Source organism: Acomys minous (assembly GCF_964271855.1).
Source record: "Acomys minous genome assembly, chromosome: 11".
In the NCBI taxonomy this organism is placed as follows: domain Eukaryota; kingdom Metazoa; phylum Chordata; class Mammalia; order Rodentia; family Muridae; genus Acomys; species Acomys minous.
The window spans coordinates 58,897,469-58,923,364 of record NC_140492.1 but is presented as its reverse complement, the minus strand read 5'-3'; the positions used below and the strand labels follow the sequence as shown (position 1 = coordinate 58,923,364).

Genomic DNA, 25,896 nt, shown 5'->3' with positions numbered 1-25,896 from the left:
TCAGAAACAACACAGTGAGAGTATGGAGACCAGCAGCAAACCTCAAACCACCACCCTCACAGAGGTGACCACATCAGGTCCTTCATCCTCTTCAAGTGGCTCAGCTCCCACACCAACAGAGTCTCAAGTGACATCATCTCCACATGAAACAACCAACCCATCTGATTCCAGTGTCAACAATATGTCCTCAACCACACTGGAGGTGCTCAGCCCAGCACCCTCTATGGACTCTTCTCCAGGAAACACAACTCCTGGGATTACTCCAAGCTCCACAACAACCACCACAAAAGTCTCCACAGCATCCTCACCACAGACACTCTCAGCTGTGTCAACACCCATCACATCTACTCAGGAATCGTCAACACTTTCTCAGAAACAACCCACTGAAAGCCTGGAGACCAGCAGCAAACCTCAAACCACCACTCTCACAGAGGAGACCACATCTACTGTTTTGTCCTCCCCAAGTGGATCCACTCTGACATGGACTGTTTCCCAGAAAACACCTTCACCTGAGGAAACAACCACCCCACCTGCTCCCAGCATGAGCAGCTCAGTGTCAGGTACACCAGACATGTTCACCACAATGCCCTCTACAGAAGCCACCTCAGTTGACACAGGACACACAACTGCAGTAGTTACTCAAGGTTCTACACCCGTCACCACACAGGTCTCCACAACACCTTCATCACAGGATCTGTCAGCAGTGTCGACATCCATCACCTCTACTAAGGAACTGTCAACATTTTCTCAGAAACAACAAACTGAAAGCCTGGAGACCAGCAGCAAACCTCAAACCACCACCCTCACAGAGGTGACCACATCTACTCCTTCATCCTCTTCAAGTAGATTCACTCCGACATGGACTGTTTCCCAGAGAACACCCACTCTTGATGAAACAACCACCCCATATTCTCCCAGAGTGAGCAACTCAATGCCGAGTACACCTTCCACAGCAGCCACCTCAGCACGCACAGGGCACACAACTGCAATAGTTACTCAAGGTTTTATATCTGTCACCACACAGGTCTCCACAACACCTTCATCACAGGAGCATTCAACACCCATCACATCTACTCAGGAGTCAGCAACACTTTCTCAGAACCACCACACTGAAAGCCTGGAGACCAGCAGCAAACCTCAAACCACCACCTTCACAGAGGTGACCACAGCAGCTCCTTCATCCTCTTCAAGTGGCTCAGCTCCCACACCAACAGAGTCTCAAGTGACATCATCTCCAGACAAAACCACCAACCCAACTGATTCCAGTGTCAGTAATGTGTCCTCAACCACACCAGAGGTGCTCAGTCCAGCACCCTCTACGGACTCTGCTCCAGGAAACACAACTCCTGGGATTACTCCAAGCTCCACAACAACCAGAACAAAAGTCTCCACAGCATCCTCACCACAGACACTCTCAACAGTGTCAACACCCATCACATCTACTCAGGAATCGTCAACACTTTCTCAGAAACAACACACTGAGAGTATGGAGACCAGCAGCAAGCCTCAAACCACCACCCTCACAGAGGTGACCACAGCAGCTCCTTCATCCTCTTCAAGTGGCTCAGCTCCCACACCAACAGAGTCTCAAGTGACATCATCTCCACATGAAACAACCAACCCAACTGATTCCAGTGTCAGTAATGTGTCCTCAACCACACCAGAGGTGCTCCGTCCAGCACCCTCTATGGACTCTGCTCCAGGAAACACAACTCCTGGGATTACTCCAAGCTCCACAACCACCAGAACAAAAGTCTCCACAGCATCCTCACCACAGACACTCTCAACAATGTCAACACCCATCACATCTACTCAGGAATCGTCAACACTTTCTCAGAAACAACACACTGAGAGTATGGAGACCAGCAGCAAACCTCAAACTACCACCCTCACAGAGGAGACCACATCTACTCTTGTGTACTCCCTAAGTGGATCCACTCTGACATGGACTGTTTCCCAGAAAACACCCTCACCTGATGAAACAACCACCCCACATGCTCCCAGCATGAGCAGCTCAGTGTCAAGTACACCAGACATGTTCACCACAATGCCCTCTACAGAAGCCTCCTCAGTTGACACAGGACACACAACTGCAGTAGTTACTAAAGGTGCTACACTTGCCACAGCACAGGTATCTACAACACCTTCACTACTGGAACTGTCAACAGTGTCAACACCTATTACCTCTACTCAGGAATTGTCAACACTTCCTCATAACCAACACACTGAAAGCACAGAGACCAGCAGCAAACCTCAAACCACCACCCTCACAGAGGTGCCCACATCAACTCCTTCATCCTCTTCAAGTAGATTCACTCCGACATGGACTGTTTCCCAGAGAACACCCACTCTTGATGAAACAACCACCCCATATTCTCCCAGAGTGAGCAACTCAATGCCGGGTACACCTTCCACAGCAGCCTCCTCAGCACGCACAGGGCACACAACTGCAATAGTTACTCAAGGTTCTACATCTGCCCCTACACAGGAATCAATGACACCTTCATCACAGGAACTGTCAACAGTGACAACACCCATCACATCTACTCAAGAACTGTCAACACTTTCTCAGAACCACCACACAGAAATCACAGAGATCAGCAGTAAACCTCAAACCAATGCCCTCCCAGAGGTGATCACATCAACTCTTTTAAACTCCCCAAGTAGACCCACTCTGACATGGACTGTTTCCCAGAGAACACCCTCACCTGAAGAAAAAAACACCCCACATGCTCCCAGCATGAGCAGCTCAGTGTCAGGTACACCAGACATGTTCACCACAACACCCTCCACAGAAGCCTTCTCAGTAGACACAGGACACACAACTGCAGTAGTTACTCAAGTTTCTACACCTGTCACCACACAGGTCTCCACAACACCTTCATCACAGGAGCAATCAACACCCATCACATCTACTCAGGAGTCAGCAACACTTTCTCAGAACCACCACACTGAAAGCCTGGAGACCAGCAGCAAACCTCAAACCACCACCCTCACAGAGGTGACCACAGCAGCTCCTTCATCCTCTTCAAGTGGCTCAGCTCCCACACCAACAGAGTCTCAAGTGACATCATCTCCAGACAAAACAACCAACCCATCTGATTCCAGTGTCAGTAATGTGTCCTCAACCACACCAGAGGTGCTCAGCCCAGCACCCTCTATGGACTCTGCTCCAGGAAACACGACTCCTGGGATTACTCCAAGCTCCACAACAACCACCACAAAAGTCTCCACAGCATCCTCACCACAGACACTCTCAACAGTGTCAACACCCATCACATCTACTCAGGAATCGTCAACACTTTCTCAGAAACAACACAGTGAGAGTATGGAGACCAGCAGCAAACCTCAGACCACCACCCTTACAGAGGAGACCACATTTACTGTTGTGTCCTCCACAAGTGGATCCACTCTGACATGGACTGGTTCCCAGAGAACACCCTCACCTGAGGAAACAACCACCCCACCTGCTCTCAGCATCAGCACCTCAATGCCAAGTACACCCTCCACAGAAGCTACTTCAGTAGACACAGGACACACAACTGCAATAGTTACAAAAGGTTTTACACCTGCCACCACACAGGTCTCCACAACACCTTCATCACAGGATCTGTCAGCATTGTCAACACTCATCACATCTACTCAGGAACTGTCAACGCTTTCTCATAAACATCCCACTCTAAGCCTGGAGACCAGCAGCAAACCTCAAACCACCACCCTCACAGAGGTAACCACATCTACTGTTTTGTCCTCCTCAAGTGGATCCACTCTGACATGGACTATTTCCCAGAGAACACCCTCTCCTGAGGAAACAACCACCCCACATGCTCTCCGTGTGAGCAGCTCAGCACCAAACACACCAGACATGTTCACCACAACACCCTCCACAGAAGCCTCCTCAGTAGACACAGAACACACAGCTACAGTAGTTACTCATGGTCCTTTACCTTCCACCACAGAATTCTCAATGACACCTTCAGCTCAGACACTCTCTACAGTGTCAACACCCATCACATCTACTCAGGAACTGTCAACACTTTCTCAGAAACAACCCACTGACAGCCTGGAGACCAGCAGCAAACTTCAAACCACCACCCTCCCAGAGGTGACCAAATCTACTGTTTTGTCCTCCTCGAGTGGATCCACTCTGACATGGAGTGTTTCTCAGAGAACACGCTCTCCTGAGGAAACAACCACCCCACAGGCTGCCAGCATTAGCAACTCACCTTCAAATACACCCACCACAGAAGCCACCTCAGTAGTCACAGGGCACACACCTGCACATGTGACTGGAAGTCTCAGAGTTGTCACCACAAGAGTCTCAAGCACAACTCTAGCGAGGCACCCAACAGTAGTCATGCATAGCACTTCTCCTCAGCAGTCATCTACATATTCTCAGAGTCACTGGACGGAAAGCGTGGGGACCTCCAGCGTATCTCAAACCAGCATCCTCACAGCGGTGACCACAAAAAGCCATTCATCCTCTTTACCTGGACCAAACGTGACAGAGGCCTTTTCTCATGGGACATCCTCCGCAGGTGAATCATCTACCTAGCATTACAGGCAAGGGTGAGGTGAGGTTCTCCACAGCGATGGTGACTAGCCCCCCCCCTCCCCCAAATCCTTCTGCCTTCTCCTATGCTTGTACTCGGAGACACTGGCTGTTGACCAGTATAAAGGCGCATATTCCAGCTGTCTCTCCCATCTCCTCATTTTCAGTGACCCTCATGTTCTCTGATATAAAACCCCCTCCTGTCTTCTTTTCCCTACATGTTCAGGAATGACCACGAAGACAGACAATGACAGAAGCACGTCACCCTCTGCGACCTCTGTGACCTTTACTGCTCCCAGCACAACCACAGCCTCCAGCTCAACTGTGGCCCCACTCACTACCGTACCAGGGCAAGGTGAGTTTATACCAATATGGCAGAACTTCTCTGCGTTCTTCCCAAGCCAGACGGAAAGGCTGTGGCTGTGTTTGTTACACGGCATTTGCGAGTTTAGTCCTTGTGTGTAGCTGAGGGAGCCAATTCTTTGGGTTCCTACTCTGTCCCACCAAGGCCGTGAATAATCCACCTTTTCCCCGTGTTCCCTCTAGAACAGCGAGCAATTCTCAACCTGTGGGACATGACACTTTGGGGGGGGGTCAAATGACCTTTTCACAGGGGTCACCGAAGGGCATCAGAAAACACAGATATTTATTTATCATTCATAACAGCAGCAAAATTACAGTTATGAAGAAGAACAAAACTAATTGTATGGTTGCGGGGGGTGGGGTCACCACAGCATGAGGAACCGTATCAAAAGGTCACAGCATCAGGAAGGGTGGGAACCTCTGGTCTAGAGAGATGACACACAGAAATGCTCAGCCTCGGCCAGCTTGCTTAACTCACAGTCTCTGTTCTCTGGGACTAGAGATTGCGAGCTATTTGGTGCATTACGTTGGCCTGGGAGATGGAGCTAGGGGCAGATCAACTGTTTCCTGAAAGGCCAGGAAACTAGGTGCAAACCCTCATAGGCCTGTAAGGGGTGTGGAAATAGGATGGAGGCGAACAGGAAGCTTCCTGGTGAGAGCTGGGGGGAAGGGGGAGCACCCTAGATGGGTCAGATGGTCTGAGCAGCTAGAATGAATCCACGGGAGCGAAAAGATGGTCCTTGTGTTGAGTGGGCTGGAGAGCTCCAGGGCATGCGGACCTGCCGGGAGGAATGTGAAGAGCGGACTGGGAGGCTGCTGTGTACAAGAGCCGTGTGGGAAAGGGAGCCAGGAAGGATGTAGGTTTGCATAGTGGGGGTGGTATAGAGAAATTTGGGAGGGTCAAGCCAGGCGTTAGTGAGGAAACCGAGAGACTGTGCTACACCAATCAAGGCCACGCCCGTGTAGAGTGAGATCCACTTGGGAAACACTTAGGACAAGGTTTCCCAAATGGCAACCCGAGGATACTTAGGGGGGCCGAGGGCAATTCTAGGGGTGGGGGGAGGGCGGCGTCTTCAAACCTATCTGAAGAAATGTCCTTGCCAGAACCAAGTGCCTTGTTATGAAAAGGTCCCTACGTGACTAGCTTTGCTGCTTTTTGGAGTTTCGTCTTTTCACCGTTTAGTAGATCTGACTTCCGGATCAGAGAGTGTCCCGTGGTGGGACAGCGGGATTGTAGTGTCAGGATGAGGGTACCAGCCGAGAGATAAATAAGGCGACGTGTTCCATACGTACGGAGAGGCAGGACGAAGAGTTGGGGCGCACAGGGGCGCCTTCAGGAAGAGGAGATGAGGTGAGAAGATGATTGGCCGCTCTCTCAGGAGCCTTCTGAACTTGAAAGGAGGTAAAGGACTTTGCTCTCTCTTTCGTCCCGGCCTAGGCATCGCCCTCTTCCCCTTCGGGGTTCAAGTTGGTGACAGGCAGCTGTTTGCCAGGACTGTGGATTTTACCTCACCGATCTTCAAGCTCCTGATTGGATTCCCCCTTGGCTCGTCCCTGCGTGATTCCTTCTACGTGAGTCTGGCAGAAGCGCTTGTGTCAAGGCTGTGGCCTGTGTTCTCTGGGCCCTGTTTTTTTTTTTTTTCTGCCTGGCTTGGCGATGGCCCATGACTATGCAGAGGAGAGAGTGGATGTCACCTTTGTTGTAAAACACCTTCGTAGCCTTCTTTTATGTCAGTTTCTAGTTGGGGAAACCTGAAGGAAGCCACGCCTCCTTGCCTGTGTGAGCAAAAATATCCTTACCTAGGGAAAGAGATCATGGGTGTTTCACAAACTTTATTATTATTATTATTATTATTATTATTATTATTATTATTATTATTATTATTAGTAGTAGTAGTAGTAGTAGTAGTAGTATTTTTATTATTAGTATTATTAGTATTAATTTTATGAGGAAGATGCTATGCTTAGAAACTTGATTGGGTCACACCATGTCTATTTCCTGTGGTTACTTCCTGATTCCCTGGGAATGGTGATCCTGCCTCCTCTTGCCCTCAGGAACAGGAGGAGGGACTCCCAGAGAGAGCTCACCACAGTAATGGGAATGAGGGTGTGGTGTCCTTTACCCTCACCTGATTTGTCACAAGATTCAAGATAGGGCGAGGCGCTTTACCAAGAAGGCTTTGCTCTGATGAAGGCTGGGATGCCCCACAAGGCAGGACACAGCCCACTCCTTTAGACTGATCTGAGGATGCTCTGATGGGATGAGCATGTGGGGAGGTTACTAGGTAAAGAGGTCTCCTGGAAGGCAAAAAGTGGGCAAGGCGACCATCAGGGCTGCCACCTCTCTCTGCACAGGCAGGCTCTTAGGGGGAGCTGCTCTGAGGAGCTGGTCCTAGACTGGGATAATCCTTCCCTCATCTCTCCCTAACCAAGAACTCTTGTGTTCAGATCACAGATAACGGCCAGGTCATTTTCCCGGAGTCAGACAACGATGTCTTCTCCTACCCCAACCCACCTCCAAGAGGCTTCACAGAAAGGGACCGTGTGGCCATGGTGGCCCCATTCTGGGATGACGCTGACTTCTCTAGCTCCAAGGGAACCATATTTTACCAGGTGGGTCATTCAAGGCCTTGGCAGCCAGGAGCTCTCAGCATCCTGCCTGGAGGGATCAAGGGCACTTCAAGGACATTACGTCACACTCTAGACTTGTGTGGGAAGGGACTGAAGCTTAAGTACAGGCTGGGGAGGAAGCCGAGATGGAACGCTAAGTAGGCTCTGGAACACCCTGCTCCAACCAGGTGATGTAGGTTGGGTCAAACAAAACCCCTGCCCCTCAACACTCCTGAATTAAGTTAAGATTGCCAACCTGAGCCAGGCATAGTGTCGCATGCCTTTAATCCCAGTACTCGGAGGCAGAGGCAGGTGGATCACTGTGAGTTCAAGGCCAGCCTGGTCTACAAAGCAAGTCCAGGACAGCTAAGGCTACATAGAGACCCTATCTTGAAAAACAAACAAACAAACAAACAAACAAACAAACAAAAAGATTGCCGGCCTGGGAAAGTAGCAGCCTGTAGCAATGGCTGTCATAGCGAATACGTTTCATGTGCCTACCGTTGACAAGGCACTACCTATGTTCCAAAGCTGGACAGACCCATACCTGTCCTTAAGGAGTTACAAGCTTGACATGGGAATGTAAAACTGGACACATTTGATCACATGATCTAAGCCAATTTGAGCTAAGAGGTGCATCAGTTTATTTCTAGAAGGCTTGAGTTTCAGGGTAGGAATCCTCTACTTCACAGGCCCCAGATTTTCCTGCAGCCTAAATTTAAATTGATCTTAAAATCCAAAGGGCTTGTAAAACATTCAGACGTGGGGAAGAGATAGATGTACAGGCAGCCATGGGCACTGCAGTGAATAACAACCCAAAGCAGGAAGCAGGGAGCCGTTAGCGCAGTGGTTCTCAACCTTCCTGGCGCTGTGGCCCCTTAATACAGTTCCTTATGTTGTGATGACCCCCTCCCCCCGCCGTCATAAAATTACCTCATTGCTACTTCATAACTGTCATTTTGCTACTGTTATAAGCCATAGTGTAAATATCTGGTGTGCAGAACGTCTGATATGTGACCCTAGTGAAAGCATCATTCGACACCCCAAAGGGGTCACAGCCCACAGGTTGAGAACCACTGCCTTACGGGCATTGAAAGGAACCCTGATTTCCTTACCCTTCCCCACCTTCCTTTTCTAGGAATACAACACATTTTATGGTGAAAACAATTGGCTAATTGCGAAGGTGGAGACGTTGATTAGGGAGTTCACAGGTGACTGGAGCTACAAAGCCAAGTGGACACTGAAAGTCACCTGGGTCAACGTTCCTGCCTACCCTGCCCAGATGAGCTTTGGGGTGAGTGGATACTGGACAGCTCCCTGTAGTTCTGCTGGGAGGCAGACATCTCACCGTCCTAGGTGGGAGGCTACCATTCCCGAACACTGCTGGTTAGAGCTATCCCTTAGAGCCCTGTGTGCTGAGCACTCGCAGTGGGCCAGGCTTGCCTCAAGTCAGAAACCTCAACTGCATTTAGAGGCAAGAATGTCCATGGACTGACGACTTCATGTGACTTATATGAGTCAGCGTTCCTTTCCAATAGTGAAATATCAGTACAACAGTTCACAAATATCAACCAACAGTTTACTGACTACCTGCCTTGAAAGGGCATGAGCAGGACCTCCATACCACACAAGTGGAGGGGACCCCCCCCTTACGTATCCCTGAGGGAGAGATGAGGAGGCCTCTCTCAGCTCTGCTGTCTTGTCTGACCTCTCAGGTTTCTACAGTTCTCTCTCTCTAACATGCCCTCTTCTAACTGGATCGCAACCCCACAGCTCTCTATTTCCTCTCTCTGGAAAAAAAAAAAGTTGCAAAGAGGGAACACAAGCCATGCTAAATGCTTCCACACCCAAGGTAAATGTTGCCTTAACCACAGCAAACTTGCCAACCTGTCCAGCCTGGGTGGGCCAGGTGGTAATGCCTGCCTCTGGTGAGAGGTGTGTGGAAACCCGGAGAGGAAACCTCAGGTCTCTCATAGATGTCTGTTTGTCTCTCGCCAACTTCCAGACCAATACGTACCAAGCCATCCTCTCCACAGACGGGAGCACATCCTACGCCCTGTTTCTCTACCAGAGCGATGGCATGAAGTGGGATGTGACCCAGGGTCTGCACAACCAAGTCCTCATGGGCTTCTCCAGGTAGGACAGGATTGGCTGGCTGTCAGCACTCAACTGTGAGAGATAAGGGCTCCCTGCTCACACTCCCATCCTATTCTTGAAGACGTAGCTGTTCCTGATGAAAAGGCCTCCATTCACTCTGCCCTTGTTTCTATCCACCTGTGCACTGGAGTCGCTTCCCCCTTTGACCTCCTTGCCTGCACTGACATTAGTTGACCTCTCAGCTAGTGGCCACTTATTACCCCGATTACGTCATGTGCTTTATTTATTTCCTTATTTATTTTGGTGATCCCAGCCACCCATGATAGTTGAGCACTATCCTACAGATAAGGCCATCCTCCTATAGGTAAGACAACTTAGGTTCAAGCAGATAAGTAATTTGCCCAAAGTCAGAACTTCAAAGTGCAATGTGGACACCCAATCACAGACAGCCAAGATTGGAACTTGTGATTCTTGACACTCTGCGGGTTAGACGGACAGGGACATGGGTGGAGGGTGGCTTTCGCTGACTGCAATGTGGACTCCTGTACGTGAAGGAGGCAAAGTCTCTGAAAGAACAGCTCCCAGCCACCTGCTTGTGTGGCAATTGGTGTGCCAGTCATCATCATCTGTTACTGGGTAATTGCCACAGATGGTGAGTGACACGGATAGGGTGTGTTCAGGCTGCCCTACAATCACGTGGCGTTACCCAGATAGCTTAGCAATTTCACACCATCAGTGTACGCAACAGAGGTGTCGTGCATGTATTTGTCCTCTAGCCCGTGTGACAGTACAGCAAAGATCAGGAGTCACTTCCTGAGGGCATGCTCCTGCAGTGGCACCGAGGCTGCTGTGGCAGCCTTCCTTCCATCCTGGACCCGCACCGTGACCGTGGAGGTGGCTGGACCTTGAATCTGGTCTCCACTCAGATCTGAGGGATTTCCAAATGTCACTGTGCTGAAGTCTTAAAATGCTGTGATGTAGTCACAACTGAAGTCCCTTTTACCCAGACATAAAACCCAAAGTCAGGCCAGGCGGTGGTGGCACATGCCTTTAATCCCAGCACTCGGGAGGCAGAGGTAGGCCGATCACTGGGAGTTCGAGGCCAGCCATCTACAAAGTGAGTCTAGGACAGCCAAGGCTACACAGAGAAACCCTGTATCAAAAAAACAACAAACAAACAAACAAACAAACAAACAAAGTCAGACGTGCTAAATAACCACGATTGCCAAGCTAGTGAGTGACAGAACCAACAGCTGAAAGGGACTGCCTGTCTCCAGACACTGGCCTCGAACCATCCTTGCAGCGTGTTCTTAGATAGCTTCAAGGTAAACAAAGGGAAACCTGGTCTCAACTCTGTTGCTTTCACAGGCCTTGTGTAACCGAGGGAGCCTGCTGGCATCTCGCTATCATCTGATCAGATGTGGGAGAAAGCAGAAGCTCCCCGCCCCCACCCGCTTTCTCTCCCTTCTCTCCTTTTTAGCATGGGGGACTTATGGCTCAACCTGGCTGCTTACCTGACTGAGTCGTGGGCTACCAGCTGCTGACTGGGGGGCTAGCTGGAGTTGACTGACAGACTAAAGGAATGAATGAGTAGCTTTCCAAATGAGAGCAGAGAGCCCGAGTGGGTCACAGAGGCCTGAGAGTCTTTCCTTTGCCTGCAGTGGCGACGGGCATTTTGAAAACAGCCCGCTGACATTCCGGCCAGCACTGGAGAAGTACCGTCCAGATCGATTCCTGAATTCCAAATTAGGTAAAAGTGCCACCCACCATAGAAGAGCTGGCCTCAGTTTCCCCTTGCTCCCTACAATCCGAGACAGCCGTGGCCTCTTCACTACCTGGAAGAGCGTCCTGCACAGGCTGGCTACCTGTGGGTGCATCTGCAGCTGGCGTTGCCTAGGCGACAACTTGTTCTTTTCACACCCTCAGCCCCTGTGAGTCTCCTTTCCTTGGAAGAGCCAAACCCAAGATGTTTGTCAGTGGGCACTCAGGTCCTGGTGTGAGGACAAGGGCGTTGCAGGAAGGGATATAGGTGTGACATCAGGATAAACCACATAAATGTTTATTCCTGAGCTGGAGTGATACCCTTAAAGATCTACCAGCCGGCATTCCAAAATGCAGGCACTCTTGAGCGCCTACTAGCTTCCAGACAGGGAGTTAACAGACAGGAAAGTGACAGGGAAGGGGAGGTCAACCACATTCACTCTCTACAAGCATTCGCTGTGGTGAGACCTGTGGCGCTTCCTCTGCAACCCAGTGTAATACAGAGAGGCTCCAAAGGGAAAGAAATGTCAGCGCCCAAAGTGTGACGGAGAAAAGGCTTGCTGGCAATGAGGAGAGGTCAGCCATGCAGACCCTAAGGCGTGAGTGCAGGTCTATAAGGTCTGGGACAAAGATGTTTGACCATCAGAAACAAAAGGGCGGTCAAATGACAGACGGGTGCCACCCTGTGGAAGAGTTTCCCTGTCACATCAGGCCTCTCTATCAGACACATCTGCTTGAGACCTAGGGTATCGTGTGTGTGTGTGTGTGTGTGTGTGTGTGTGTGTGTGTGTGCGCATGCACACCTGCTCATGGACACATGTGTGTGTATATAAGTGTGTGTATGTATGTGTGTGAGTGTGTGTATGTATGTGTGTATGTGTTTGTGTGTGTGAGTGTACATGTATGTGTGTATGTGTATGTGTGTATATATGTATGTGTGTGTCTATCTCTGTGGTGTATGTGTGCATAGATCACTATAAACAATGTTATTCTTCTGGAAACCTTTTCTTCATCATGTATATAGGGTTGAAAATCTCATACACTATATCATATTTTGTCTAGGGATGGGGGTGTTCTGGAGCCCCCTCTTCTCCTTGAAGTTGTGTGTGCAGTATGAAACGTCTGATGAACTGAAGGTTTAAACTTTACAACCCCACTGAGGATTTTTCTAGTCATTTCTCCCTTCCCAAGATGGTGTCTGATCCCAAAAGAGACTTCCCCAGACTCACGGTGTTAGAGCATGCCAACTCTCAGTGGCTTTCAGCTAGTTTCTGGGCATGGACTTCTGTCCTGGTTGCTTTGGCCACAGAAAGGGAAAGGAAGGGGGCACCAGGAGGACCGAGTGTCCGATGGCGTGACTGGGTGGCTGCTGTCTTTGGGGAGGAAGCGAAGTGTTTGGGGAACTGGAAGGTATGGCAGAGATCAAGCAAGAATGAGCAATCGAGACAAGGAGAGAGAGAGAGAGAGAGAGAGAGAGAGAGAGAGAGAGAGAGAGAGAGAAGAAGAAGAGAAGAGAAGAGAAGAGAAGGGAAGGAGGGAAGGAAGGAACCACTGTGACCCAGAGTTTTGCCCTAAAGTCCATGCTTTGGAGATAAATCATTGTCAGTATGAATTGGGTCTCTTCCCAGGAAGAGCCGTTCAGAGAGGCAGGACATGAGACGGAGGCAGCAGTCATGAGCCTGCATTGAGCCTAAAGCTGAAGCAGCCAGAGCTTGAAGCCCAGCTCCTGCTCTCATTACCACTTTCCTTGTCCCTCAGGCCTCCGGGGGTTGCAGATCTACAGGCTACACAGGGAGGTGAGGCCCAACTACCGGCTCAAGTGTCTGTTGTGGTTGGAGAGCCAGCCTCAGCAGCCCAGCTGGGGCTGGGGCTGGAACCAGATTCCCTGCCCTTGTTCCTGGCAGCAGGGACGATGGGACTTTCGGTTCTGGCCCAGGAACACAGGTGATGCCTCCTTCTGCCCTTCACAAACCCACCTACCATCCCTCTCCCCCACAGACGACACCCCCCCCCCGCCCATCTCCCCCAGCCACAAGCTCCTAGGCCTGAGGATGTCTGGTCTCATTGTAGGCTGGTGGGACAGCCCGCAGCTGTGCAGCTTCTCCTCCTGGCGAGGGGGCGTGTGCTGCAGCTATGGCCGCTGGGGAGAGTTTCGAGAAGGCTGGAGAATGCACAGTCCTTGGCAGTTTGGTATGTATCTCCCTGGAGCTCTCACACCCACGTGCTCAGGAGCCTGGGGCTCTTCTCAGACAAGCTATGGAACCTTCTAGATGAAGCCTCTTGTCCCCAGCGCTCCCCTGCTTCTTCGCCTTTGACCCCAACTCCCCGATCTTAGGAAATTCAGAAGCCTTCATCCTGACTGCATTCTCTCAGATTAGGACAGAGTGTGTCTTCTGCCATCTTTATCTGGCCTTATGCCCTCAACCTGGAGTGGGAATTTTTCTAGGCAAAGGAAGAGGCCCTATTTTGAATTTGTCCTCTGAACCCCTGTTAACAAGGTTTTTTTTCGGGGGGGGAGGGAGAGGACTTAGAGTCATCTCATCACAGAGACCTTCAAAGGAGTACCAGTGCAGGCAGCCCTGCATTAGAGAGCCAGAGCACACAGAGGTGAATTGGCGGGGTGGTTTGCGTCTGCTCATCCCTGGGCCTGCTCTAGTCTTGTTGCACCATCATCTATGTCCTCTCTTTCCCTGGCCCGCTGAGAGCTTGTCCCGTGTGCCTTGCTATATAATAGCCCCAACATGCCTTCAAGGAGGACACACACAGTGTCATTTCACCCAGGCCACTGACAGTCCCTGAGCATGGAAGGATGTGACCTGTGCCATGCCTGACTCCAAGGCCACACTCTTGCCACCGATAAGCTACCAACCCTGCCAACTGGTTCTCCAGGGCCCCTGCCCTCTGACAAAGTGTCCTTCTTCTCCGCAGACCAAGAGCAGGAGGCACAGAACTGGTGTTGCCACTGGAACAGCAAGCCCTCCTTCTGCATCCAGTACCAGCGCAGGCGGCCCCGCGTTAGCTGTGCAGGGTACAGGCCCCCGCGGCCCGGTGAGCATCATGACTGAGGTGGGGAGCATCCAGGAAGGAGATCACTTCCTAGGGCAGAATTGTGGCTGTGGGGATGCTGGGGACAGGTCCTGCGGAGGCTTCAAAGGGATGAGAATTGGAGCCAGAGGCTTTTGGGGGGGCAGATTCTGGATGCTGGGAGAATTTGTCCAAGCTTGAGTCCACCAAGATGGAAGCCCTACCTGCTGGGCAGAGGGAGTCCCAGTTTGCTAACGTGTAACCTCGTTTCTTTTAGCTTGGACATTTGGCGATCCCCACATTACCACTTTGGACAACGCCAAATACACCTTCAATGGGCTGGGGGACTTCCTGCTGGTCCAGGCCCAGGATGCGAACTCCTCCTTCCTGCTGGAAGGCCGCACTGCCCAGACTGGCTCTGCCAAGGCTACTAACTTCATTGCCTTTGCTGCTCAATACAACACCAGCAGCCTGGGTTCTTCCATCACAGTAAGTGTCCAGGGCTATCTGGCAGTCCCATCCCCAGAACCCCTCAGAGGCAGTCAGCTGGAAGAGGAAGAGAATAAAGAGAGATGTATCATCTACTTCTCTCACTGCTGTGTCCAAGTACCTGACAAGGAACAACTTAAGGAAGAAAGGATATGCTGGGCAGGTTCATGTCGACTTGATGTAGGAGTCATCTGAGAGGGGGAACCTCAATTAAGAAAATGCCTCCAGCCTGGTGTGGTGGTGCATGCTTTTTATCCCAGCACTTGGGAGGCAGAGGCAGGCGGATCACTGTGAGTTGGAGGCCAGCCTGGTCTACAAAGCGAGTCTAGGACAGCCAAGGCTACACAGAGAAACCCTGTCTCAAAAAAAAAAAAAAAAAAAAAAAAGAAAGAAAGAAAGAAAGAAAAGAAAATGCCTCCAGTCTGGCGTGGTAGTGCACGCCTTTTATCCCAGCACTTGGGAAGCAGAGGCAGGCAGATCACTGTGAGTTCAAGGTCAGCCTGGTCTACAAAGCGAGTCTAGGACAGCCAAGGCTACACAGAGAAACCTTGTCTAAAAAAAAAAAAAGAAAAAGAAAAAGAAAAGAAAAGAAAATGCCTCCAGCCTGGTGTGGTAGTGCACGCCCTTTATCCCAGCACTCAGGGAGGCAGAGACAGGCAGATCAATGTGAGTTCAAGGCCAGCGTGGTCTACAAAGTGAGTCCAGGGCAGCTGCGGCTACACAGAGAAACCCTGTCTTGGGAAACAAAGCAAATAAACAAACAAAATGCCTTCCTTGGACTGGTTTAAAGGCAAGCCTGTAGGGCATTTCCTTAATTGGTTATTGATGAGGATGGGCCTAGTCCATTGTGGGTGGTGCCATCCCTGGGCTGGTGGTCTTGGATTCCACAAGAAAGCAGGCTGAGCAAGCCATGGGGAGCAAGCCAGTAAGCAGCACCCCTCCATGGCCTCTGCATCAGCTCCTGCCTCCAGGTTCCTGCCCTGCTTGAGTTCCTGTCCTGACTTCCTTCAGTCATGAACGGTGATATGGAAGCATAAGGCATTTAAATCCTTTCCTTCCCACGTTCCTCCCCACATTGCTCTGGCCATGGTGTTTCATCACAGCTGTAGTGACCCTACCTAGGACGATGGGTTTATTTTGGCTCACGGTTTTTTTGTGGGTGAAGTCTGTGCATCCTGGCAGGGAAAGCATGTCTCCAAGAGAGTGTGTGAGGAGGCTGGTGACGTATCATGTCCACAGTCAGAATCAGAATGGGATGAATACTGGTGCTCAGCTCTCTTCTTTTTATTCAGCCTGGGCCCCCAGCCTGTGCAATGATTTTTTTTTTTGCCCACATTTGGAGTAAATCTGCTCTTGTCAGTTAAATATTTCTGGAAACACTCAACAGACACACCCAGAAATGTGTTTCCATGGTGATTCTACATCTTGGAACAAAGGGAGAGTGCACACATCGATAATGGAAAGAGAAGAGTAAAACCTAGAGATGGCAGGATTACGAAACGTGTCATCTCTTACTAGCTGTTTGACCTTGACAAAATTGCTGAGTTTCCAGTGTCTCTGTTTTCTTATAGCACAACGGGGACAAAGGTATTGCCTGCCCACTGGCTTGCTGTGAGATAGCCCATCTGCTCTCAAAGCTGCTGTGAGATAGCCTATCTGCCCACAGGGCTGCTGTGAGATAGCCTGTGTGCTCACAGGGCTGCTGTGAGATAGCCCATCTGCTCCCAAAGCTGCTGTGAGATAGCCTATCTGCCCACAGGGCTGCTGTGAGATAGCCCATCTGCTCCCAAAGCTGCTGTGAGATAGCCTATCTGCCCACAGGGCTGCTGTGAGATAGCCTGACACCCACTGAGTCCACACATGTCAGCTGGCACATCCTTATCACCTGTCTTGTCCATCACCTTCCTCTTCCACTGGCCTGGATTTTAGCCTTGAATTCCTCTCTGGAGCTTCACTTCCGGGACTCTGCTTTGCCTACTGGTTGGGCTTAGGCCTCCACCAATTCCTTTCCAGGTTCAATGGTTCCTCGAGCCCAACGACACAGTCCGGGTTGTACACAACAACCAAACCGTGGCCTTTAACACCAGCCACACAGAAGGTAGGCTCAGTAGCTGTCAGTGTGTGCCCCTACTCCCCATCCTTTGGAACTCAGGCCTGGGGGAGTGCTGTGCTGGGGGGGAGTGGGTGGAGGCTACAGCACCCAGCAAAACAGAGTGTTTGCCTTCCTACTGTCCCTTAAACGGCTGCATCGGCAGACCCTCAGCCAGCCTGGGCATCGAAACTTCATTTCCTACCCCAGAAGGAAGGCTCTACAGGCTGGTGTGGATGGTGCAGGGCCTTTATTTGAGGCATGGTCAGGGTCCTCCAGGGCCCTCTGTGCCATGAGCCTTCCCTGCTGCTGAGCTTCTGGGCCCAAGGGCCATGCTGACAGAGCTGTCACTTGTCTCCCTGTGTTCCAGGCGTGTCCGTGTTCAACGACACTGGTGTTCTGCTGACCCAAAACGGCTCCCAAGTCTCAGCTAACTTCGATGGGACAGTGACCATCACCGTGATTGCTCTCTCCAACATCCTTCATGCCTCCTCCAGCCTCTCAGAAAAGTACCACAACCACACAAAGGGCCTGTTGGGTAAGAAGCAGAGCTCGGTACATACCGAGGCAACTGCCCCTCCCCTGGGCCTTGGACTCTTCTTCCCCAGTTCTTTCTCAGCTCTCTTGGGCAAAGAGAGGGGCTGTTTCACCCACTCTTTAGGCAACTGTTTGTCTGCCATCTTTCTAAGAGAACCTGAAGGGGGCGCTATGGGGAAGGTGGAGGCACAGCTGTCCTCTCCCTCTCACCCCTACATTCTCCCCCCCCTCTTTTTCTCACTCTTGCTTCCTTCCTTATTCCCATCTTCCCCCACTTTCGTCTTGATTTTTTTTTCTCCCCCTTTAAAGCAGGGTGTGAGCACATGGTCCTCTCCTACCTCCTGGGGCCCTGGACCCAGGACAGATGCAGCTGCCCTGTTGGTTGCTCTGGAGAAGGGAAGTCACCTTCCTGTAGTGGTGAACCTTCTTCTCTGTCCCACAGGAGTCTGGAATGACAATCCAGAAGATGACTTCAGGATGCCCAATGGCACCACCATCCCTTCAAACAGCTCCGAGGAGATGCTTTTTCACTATGGAATGACATGTGAGCCTGGGCTCCTCGGGCCACTGGGGCAGGACAGTGAGGGAACTGCTGGGTTGTCGCCTTTGTGCTTGTGGGGACCTTAGACATCCTTGCTGAGGTCTGGAGACTTTGCCACTGCCCCATGTTTGTCCCCTGCTTCCACCCCACCTGCATGTCTCAGAGGAGGAGAGTGGGTGGCTCAGAAGCCAGAAGCCATCTGTCCCTACCAGCTCCCATGCCACCCCCTCACCCACGGAGCCATATACAATGAGGGTTGGGGTGGGCAGGGCTGAAATATGGCTGGGATCTCATAGCACCGTCATACCTCCTATGTCGTAGGGGAAATCAATGGGACAGGCCTCCTTGGGCTAAGGACAGACTCCTTGCCTTCCAACTTCACCCCCGTCTTCTTGTCCCAACTTCTGGACAAGAACACCTCAGATGTAGGCTTGGTTTCTGGCTGCAATGATGACCCACGGTGCAAGTTTGACGCCCTCGCCACGGGAAACAAAAATATTGGACAAAACACCAATGCGATCCTTGAGACATTCCAGGACATAAATGGCACCCTCAGTAAGTGACGCAAAGCTCAGAGAGACCATTTTAGAGAAAGGGAGCAGACTAGGACCCTCGTTTCGTGACACCCCTCCAAGCTCGGCATTTTTATTCCTTTAATGGATCAGCATCCTCTGACAGCTCCCAGCTCACTCAGGCGCTCTGATGGACAGCAGCCTTCCCTTCCCTGCCCTACGTGGCTGTCTCCTCCCTCTTCTGACACCCAGAACCCCTGTCCTGACACTCCCCCCCCCAACTGGCTTTGGGGCTCACCAATAACTTTGTGCAAGCCCTTCCCTTGCCCGAGAGGCTCCACAGGCAGCCACAGCCACGTTCTCTCTCATCCTTTGACGCTGCCTTCTTAGCAAACCCCTCGGGACTGTCTTGTCTCATATTTTCCTGTTTATTCACACCCCCTTTCCTGATGTTTTAAAATATATATATATTTATAACTACTAAGTGTGTTTTATAATTTATAATTCCCTTGGGCCTCTTTTTCCATCACTTGTTCATTCCTATAGAGTTTAGTGTCACCTGCCCAGTAAATGTATTAATAGAGTGAATTAATGAACAATGGAATTGAAATAATAGGCTTCCAAGAAACAGAGCACTGAGAGAGTTTGACTGTCTCTTTCTGGGAAAAATGGAATGCCCACCTACATGTGACCCTCTGCCCACCTACATGTGACCCTCATGGCTCTCAGTCTTTCCCAGGCCATGGGGCATTCTGTTCAGGGAAGACTAATCCGGTTTTATGGGGAGACTGAAAAATGTTAGGCTAAAGGTTAGGCAGTGGTCAGTGCAAGCCCGGCATGTACTGCACAGTTTGCAGAGCTGGAAGCAAGACTGAGTCCTGCTCCAGGAGGTGGATGCCAGGCTTGGTACAGGCTTGTAGGAAAGAGCAGAAAGGGAAGGCTGGAGAGCGCCCTGTGCACAGCTACTCTCCATGTTTCTCTGTTTCAGATCAGTTCCCACCCTCTATCCGCTGCTGCAGTGAGATTCAAGCCTACAAGGGGGAGACAGAGACTGTTGCGATCACCAGTGACTCTAAGGATGTCAAATTCAACCTCACCAACCCGTGTAGTGGCTTTGAACTCTTTGGTATGACTTTGGCTGGCAATAGGATGGGCTAGGCGCAGGAGTCGGTCGGGCTAGTAGGCACTGATCCGTCTCTCCAGCCCCCTGAGAAACAGCATTTCTTAAGATTGGTACTTAGAGCTGGCTATAGAGGCTCAAGCCTGTAATCCTAGTAGGTGGGAGGCTGAGGAAGGAGGATTGCCATGAGATCAAGACCAGACTGGGATACAAAGTGACACCCTGCCTCAAAAAACAAACAAACAAACAAACAAACAAACCAAAAAACAAAACTATAGGTGAAATGGGTGGCCCCTCCCCAGGTGAGCAGCTGTTGGAGGGGGTTGGATAGATTTAACCAAATAGGTAGACTGAGTCTGGGCACACACGGGCAATATAAAGGCCATTTCACCCCCATCTTATAATTCACTTCTTTTTGAGACAGGGTCTCATTATTCAGTTCTGGCTGTCCTGGAACTCACTATGTTGAGCAGGCTGGCTTTGAACTTACAGAGATCTGCCTGCCTGCCTCTGCCTCTCAGGATGAAAGGCATGCACCACCATGCCCAGCTAGATGCATCACTTTTAAACCATCATGGAGCATTTACCAAATCATTAGAATAATCAAATATGGCCATTAAAAAAATGCTAGTTTAGCCAGTGCATGCCTTTAATCCCAGAACTCAGGAGGCAGAGGCAGGCGGCTCTCTGAGTTCATGGCCAGCCTGGTTTACAGAGTGAGTTCCAGGTCAGTTGGTGCTACAGAGAAACCCTGTCTCCTCGAAAACAACAACAACAACAACAACAACAAACAAATAAATAAATAATACTAGTTTACAGGGCTGGTGAGATGGCTCAGCAGATAAAAGTGCTTGTCACTAAACCTAATGGCCTAAGTGCCACCCCTGGGACTCACATGATGGAAGAAAAGACTGGTTCTTCTTCTTACAAGCTCTCCTCTGAGCTCCACACGAACGCTGCGGCAGGCATGCATACACGCTCCCCCCACCCCGCCTTGCACTCGCGCGCATGCAAACACACACACATACACACACACACACACACTAAACGTAATAAAACCCATGAGTTTATAGCATTATCATATCTATTAAAAAATAACACACTGTGAAATATGACTAAAGAAATACAAACACCCTCCCTGGTACTTCTCGTTTTTCAGCAGTTACCCATACTTATCCGGCTTTTATTACAGCATCTGAGAACCCAGGAAGGCAGCTGTGACCTGGGTCAAAGAGCCAAAGTGGAAGGGATGGTGGCTTTCTTGGCTAAACCAAAGCCATCAGGGACTTTTCTCTGGGCTCTGACCGCCAGACTGTCTCACTTTGCTTTGCTGAGTACGGAGGGGTAATTTTGTCTACGTCTTCTTTGTTTCTTATGGCACTACCTTGGCACACAATAGCAAGGCTTTCTGCCACCCTGGGCCCCTCTTCTGGGAAGTGATGGCGTGACGTTAACGCTCGTCCATGCCAACTCTGTGCCTTCCGAGCTGCTCTCCATCGATTGTAGTCTGACGTCTGATATGGTAGCAAGGCCCAGGAAGTCGGAGGACAGGATGATGAGAAAGCAGAAGAGGAGGTGCTGGGAGGCGAAGCCACTCTGCCCTGCAGTCTGGGGAGATGTTAAGAGGACCCTTTCACTTATGCTTGGTCCCCACCATGACCCATCCTGGCACAGGCTCAAGCAGGGATGCACTTAGGGAACTCTTTGTGGGGTGTAGGGGGGAGTAGCCTTACCTTATGTGGATTTCTGCCTGCACCCAGCATGCCCAGCAGGTGCTACATCATTCCTCCAGCTTGGAGCATGGCTGCCACCACCCTAGGAATCCCAGCTCTGCTCAAAAGGATGCCTGATGGCATTCAAGGTTCAGGGAGAGGACTCGGGGTGTGGGTGAAGAGCTGTGGCATCCTTTGGGGGAATTAGACACACTGAGCCTGGAACAGAGGACTCTGCAGGTGCTGAGGTCTCTTTTTCTCTGGACAGAAAACGGGAGTTTGCAGTGGACACCAGCATTGCTAGAACCGTGTACCCTGGAGATTCAAGCAAGAGACACCAGGACTGGCTTGTTATCTGTCCTCCGGCCCAAGACTGTGGTTTGTTTCTGTAGTAAGAAGAGCCAGTGTTTGTACAATGAGACCAGCAGGGAGGGCAATTCTACCCTTGAGGTGAGCAGTGGGAGCCAAGAGCAGTGGTGGTGGGGAAGCAAGCGGAGAGATGCCTCGAGCGTGCTTCCTCGGGCAAGGTGTCTGTGGGGAGGAGGGTGGAGCTATGGTGGGTGAGTGGGGGGTGGGGGAGGCTTACAACTCTTACAAACTCTTGTGTGAAGTGGAGCAAACCTCATTGATTAGAGCACAAAAGAGGTTTTGTGCCCCACCTCCCATCCTATCACCGCAGCCTTTCCGGTGGTTCCCCACCACGGCACTGAACGGTAGGACCAGAAGGCTTTCCTGTGCTTGCTGGCTAGAGGTCCTGAGCCTCCAGCACAGGGGCCCTGCCCCTCTCCAGACCAGAGTCCTTTGTGCTCAGACCCAAGAAGCCTTTATATAGGCCGTTATGGAGAGTGACTCACCAAACATATCTCTTTGGGGTTGGGAAGAGAGGGGCAGGATGCTGCCTTGAGACAGCCCCTCCCCCCCCACCCCCCACCCCCCACCCCCCACCCCCAGCACCTCTGTCTGCTCTTTCTTCTAGCCGAGGATGCACCTTTTTCAGTTTGAGAAAAATCTGCTCCATTCACATTTGTGGTCTACGTTTCATGACCCAAGTGCACAGATCTTGCCCCGTTTCTGCGTTGTGGCTTTGTTTGGTTTTCTTTCCTCTGTGTTTCTTCCCATCTGACTCTATCAAGGATTCCAGGGAAGGAGGTACAGGCTGAGAGAGGCGAGGCTGAGAGAGGCTAGGCCGACTGTGTGGCCTTGGGAAGAGACTCCCAGTCTACGACTGTTCGGTGTCAGAGAGACTGAGACAAACAAGGCTTCTTTCTCATGGTAGAAGTTCTTCAGCTTATAAATACCAGCAACCCTGCTGTTATTCAGGTGACCAGCTGCAAATGTGACGGGCACACCTTTGGACACTTGTGCGATCGCACTAAGGACCTCTGCGAAGAGCCATGCTTCCCAAATGTGCACTGTATTCCTGGGAAAGGCTGTGAGGCCTGCCCCCAAGGCTTGATTGGAGATGGGCGTCATTGTGCAGGTGAACTGGGAACAGGGGCCCTTGCAAGAGGAGGCTCTGGGTCCAGGTGATGCGTCAAGGGTCTGTGACAGAACTGGTGTTTAGCAAACAATGTCTTTAAATCTCTCATAAGAAGCTGTGGTGGGGAGGGCTAAGAAGCGGGTAGTCGACGGTGTGGTGCTGAAGCAGGGGGATGCAGAAGCTGAGGATGGAGCTGGGACAGAGTAGCCCCGAGACCCTGCTGGAGAAAACTTGGGAGAAAGACTGACGGAGAAGGCTAAGGAACCAGATGTAAGCTGGACTCTCAGGCACCTGGGCATCTTCAGAGATGCAAGGCTCAGGGCTTCTGCTTTTCACGAGGCAGAACATTTGGAGGTGTTTGTTGCTTTTAAATATCTGTATTATTAGTAGGGCCTAACAATTGTTTATTATCAGTATGCCCAGTAGGTCCAGCTAGCGATCAAGACACTGATACTTGTTATATTTTAAAACAGCCTTAGTTAACCTGGGGCAGGACATACATTAGTCCTCTAAACTACTTCCCATAGTGGGGCAGGTATCCCACACCTTGCCTCAATCCCTGCAATGCCATCTGCTTCTAATAACTTCTATCAAGCCACCTCCCATCCATAATTCCCAAATACTTGCTAATGTTCTTCACCTGGGCTGAACCTCCAGCCACATCTGCCACGTGTTTCTCTTCCATCTAAGCCATGACGGCCTTCTTTCTCCTCTCAGGACCCTCTCCTCCTCTTCTTTCTCCTTCCTCTTCTTCTTCCCAGAATTCCTCTCTTTCCTTCTCAGGACCCTTAGCCACACTTATTTCATCTGCCCTGCCCAGGTGGGATGGCTTTTTATTAATTAGCATCAAAATCCATCAGACCATCCCCTAACAGGTGTTGCCGTAGGGACCTTGTGACAGAGAAACTGCAGTTTTCCTTTGAGTTCTTTCTTCTCCTCTCCCTCTGAGCCACTGTAGTCACCATGCCAGAAGTGACAGTGCGACCTTCCACATACAACCAGGAGGCGGCTGTCTTCCAAGCAGAGGCCAGAGTGGGCAGAACCGGGAGATGAGCAAAGTACACTTCTCCCACTATCTTTCCGTGACAAAGTTGCTCTGGTCAACATGCCACGTTCTCTGCAGAGATGAAAGAACACTTAGCTGACAGACAGGGAAAGGTTGCTTTGCAGAGAAACGCTTGGAGAAGATGAGGGGAAGCTAGTTTGGGGCCCAGAGTGGCCCACAAGCACAACAGGGATTGGGCAAGGGAGGGGGAAATTCAAGATATCCTGAGAGTAGGTTCCAAGAGGCCACCCAGCCCCCATCAGCTGCCCGGCCCTGGTGTGGCTGACCTCCCTCCATCTTTCACAGCTCTAGAGGACTCTTTAGTCTGCCAAAACCACTCGTGTCCTGTGAATCACTGCTATAACCATGGCCACTGCTACATCTCGGGGGATCCAGATTGCCAGCCCACTTGCACCTGCCCCCCAGCCTTCACCGATAACCGCTGCTTCCTGGCTGGGAACAATTTCACTCCCGCCATCTCTAAAGGTACCGCTAAAGGCTCCTGCCATGTGAGCCCCATGCACCTCTCATGTCTGGGAATGATGGGGAAACTAGTGTCTGAGGCTCATGTTCCTGAAACGCACAGATAAGAATGGAGATTTCCCCCTGGGGGGGGCTGAGTTGGGGGCTGGGGGAGCTGTCCGGAAGCCTCCTGGCTCCACTAGAGGAGAGCCATGGGAGGCCTGGTCAGCACAGGGGCCGCCGTGGGATACAGGCCTTCAGTGACCTTGCCATGGTGGATGGAGCTATCTCTCTGAGTGGTTGCATGGGGGAAATACTTGATAAGTGTGGGAAATCCATGGGGCTGAGATGGGTCCTCTTCTTTATCCCCAGAGCTGCCCTTGAGGACCATCGTGCTGTCACTCAGGGAAGATGAGAATGCCTCCAAAGCTGATGTCAATGCCTCGGTCAGTGCTGCTTGCTGGGCTCCCAGTGGGAAGCTGATCCTGAAAGGGTCCACAGGGCCTGTGCTGGAACTTGCACGTCCTTCAGGATTAGAGGCCACAGAACATGTTAGAATCACCAGCTTGTCATGAGAAGACGCTAGGGAGGCATGCCACCCAGTCTGTTCCCTCTAGGTACCCCCCATGAGTCACATTTTCTGGCTGCTAGAGAGAAGTTGCCTGCACTATGACTTCCTAGAGGGAACGGGGACTCCTCTGACACCGCATCCGTGAAGCCAAGTAGCCGTATTGGTGAATGGCGGAAACTCTAGACTCCTAGACACAGGGACTCAGAGCTCTGGCCAGCCTCTTTCTAGAGCAGCAGTTATTAGACAAGCGATTTATAGCAGCTCTGCGTATAAAAGTGGATGATAGTAAGTAGCGCCCGTCACTAGGTTGTGTCAGGATTTGAATGATAATGCCTGTAAAGCACTTAGTACCAAAAGAGGACAGGCATTCAAGGCGATTATTCCTATCAGCACCCTGACCGCCAGAGACGTTAAATCCCAACTAGTCAGATCCGCTGCCCTTGACTATACAGGCTCTTTGAATATAACCAGTTCCTGAATCACCCTGGTGACATTCCTGGTGCTTGGCCATCCCTAGGTCTTAACTAAACACTTTGTGTTTGGGACCTATGAGGCGAGAGAAGGGGGTGGGGTCATAGATCAAGCAGAGGTGCTCATTTCAGATTCCCGCCCCCCCTGCAATGTTGAGGCAGAGGAGGCGGGGAAGAATGTCACACTCTTTATCCATTGAGCCTTTATGAAGCAAGGACCCAGGCCAGCCTCTGACCTAGGCATGAGTGTGGACCCCTCATTCAAAGGTAGGCAAGGCCTCTCTGATCCTCATTCAACCTAAACTCCTCCATTTTTTCCCTATCGTAGGTGGCACACAGACTAGGGAACCTGTACATGCGGGCTTTTATGCGGAACAGCGTAGTGGAACTGACGCGAATGTGAGTGAGGCTGTCCCTCCGCGACTCCCCCCTCCCCCTCCTCCCACTCTGCAACCCGCCCT

At 51.1% G+C, this 25,896-nt stretch overlaps 1 protein-coding gene across 1 annotated transcript; it reads left to right on the top strand.

Moving 5' to 3' along the window:
- Positions 1-1,437: 1,437 nt before the first annotated feature.
- MUC4 (mucin 4, cell surface associated) lies at positions 1,438-25,838 on the top strand (the record flags this gene model as incomplete). The annotated part of the gene is made up of 22 exons (XM_084800329.1): positions 1,438-4,538; positions 4,779-4,907; positions 6,354-6,487; positions 7,364-7,528; positions 8,664-8,819; positions 9,531-9,661; positions 11,284-11,372; positions 13,142-13,327; positions 13,454-13,573; positions 14,312-14,431; positions 14,685-14,896; positions 16,910-16,994; positions 17,356-17,523; positions 17,965-18,066; positions 18,385-18,618; positions 19,564-19,701; positions 21,676-21,857; positions 22,728-22,933; positions 23,890-23,945; positions 24,239-24,418; positions 24,767-24,840; positions 25,764-25,838. The coding sequence occupies exons 1-22, from the start codon at positions 1,487-1,489 to the stop codon at positions 25,836-25,838; spliced, it is 5,994 nt and encodes a 1,997-aa protein (XP_084656455.1). The 5' UTR covers positions 1,438-1,486.
- Positions 25,839-25,896: the final 58 nt, after the last annotated feature.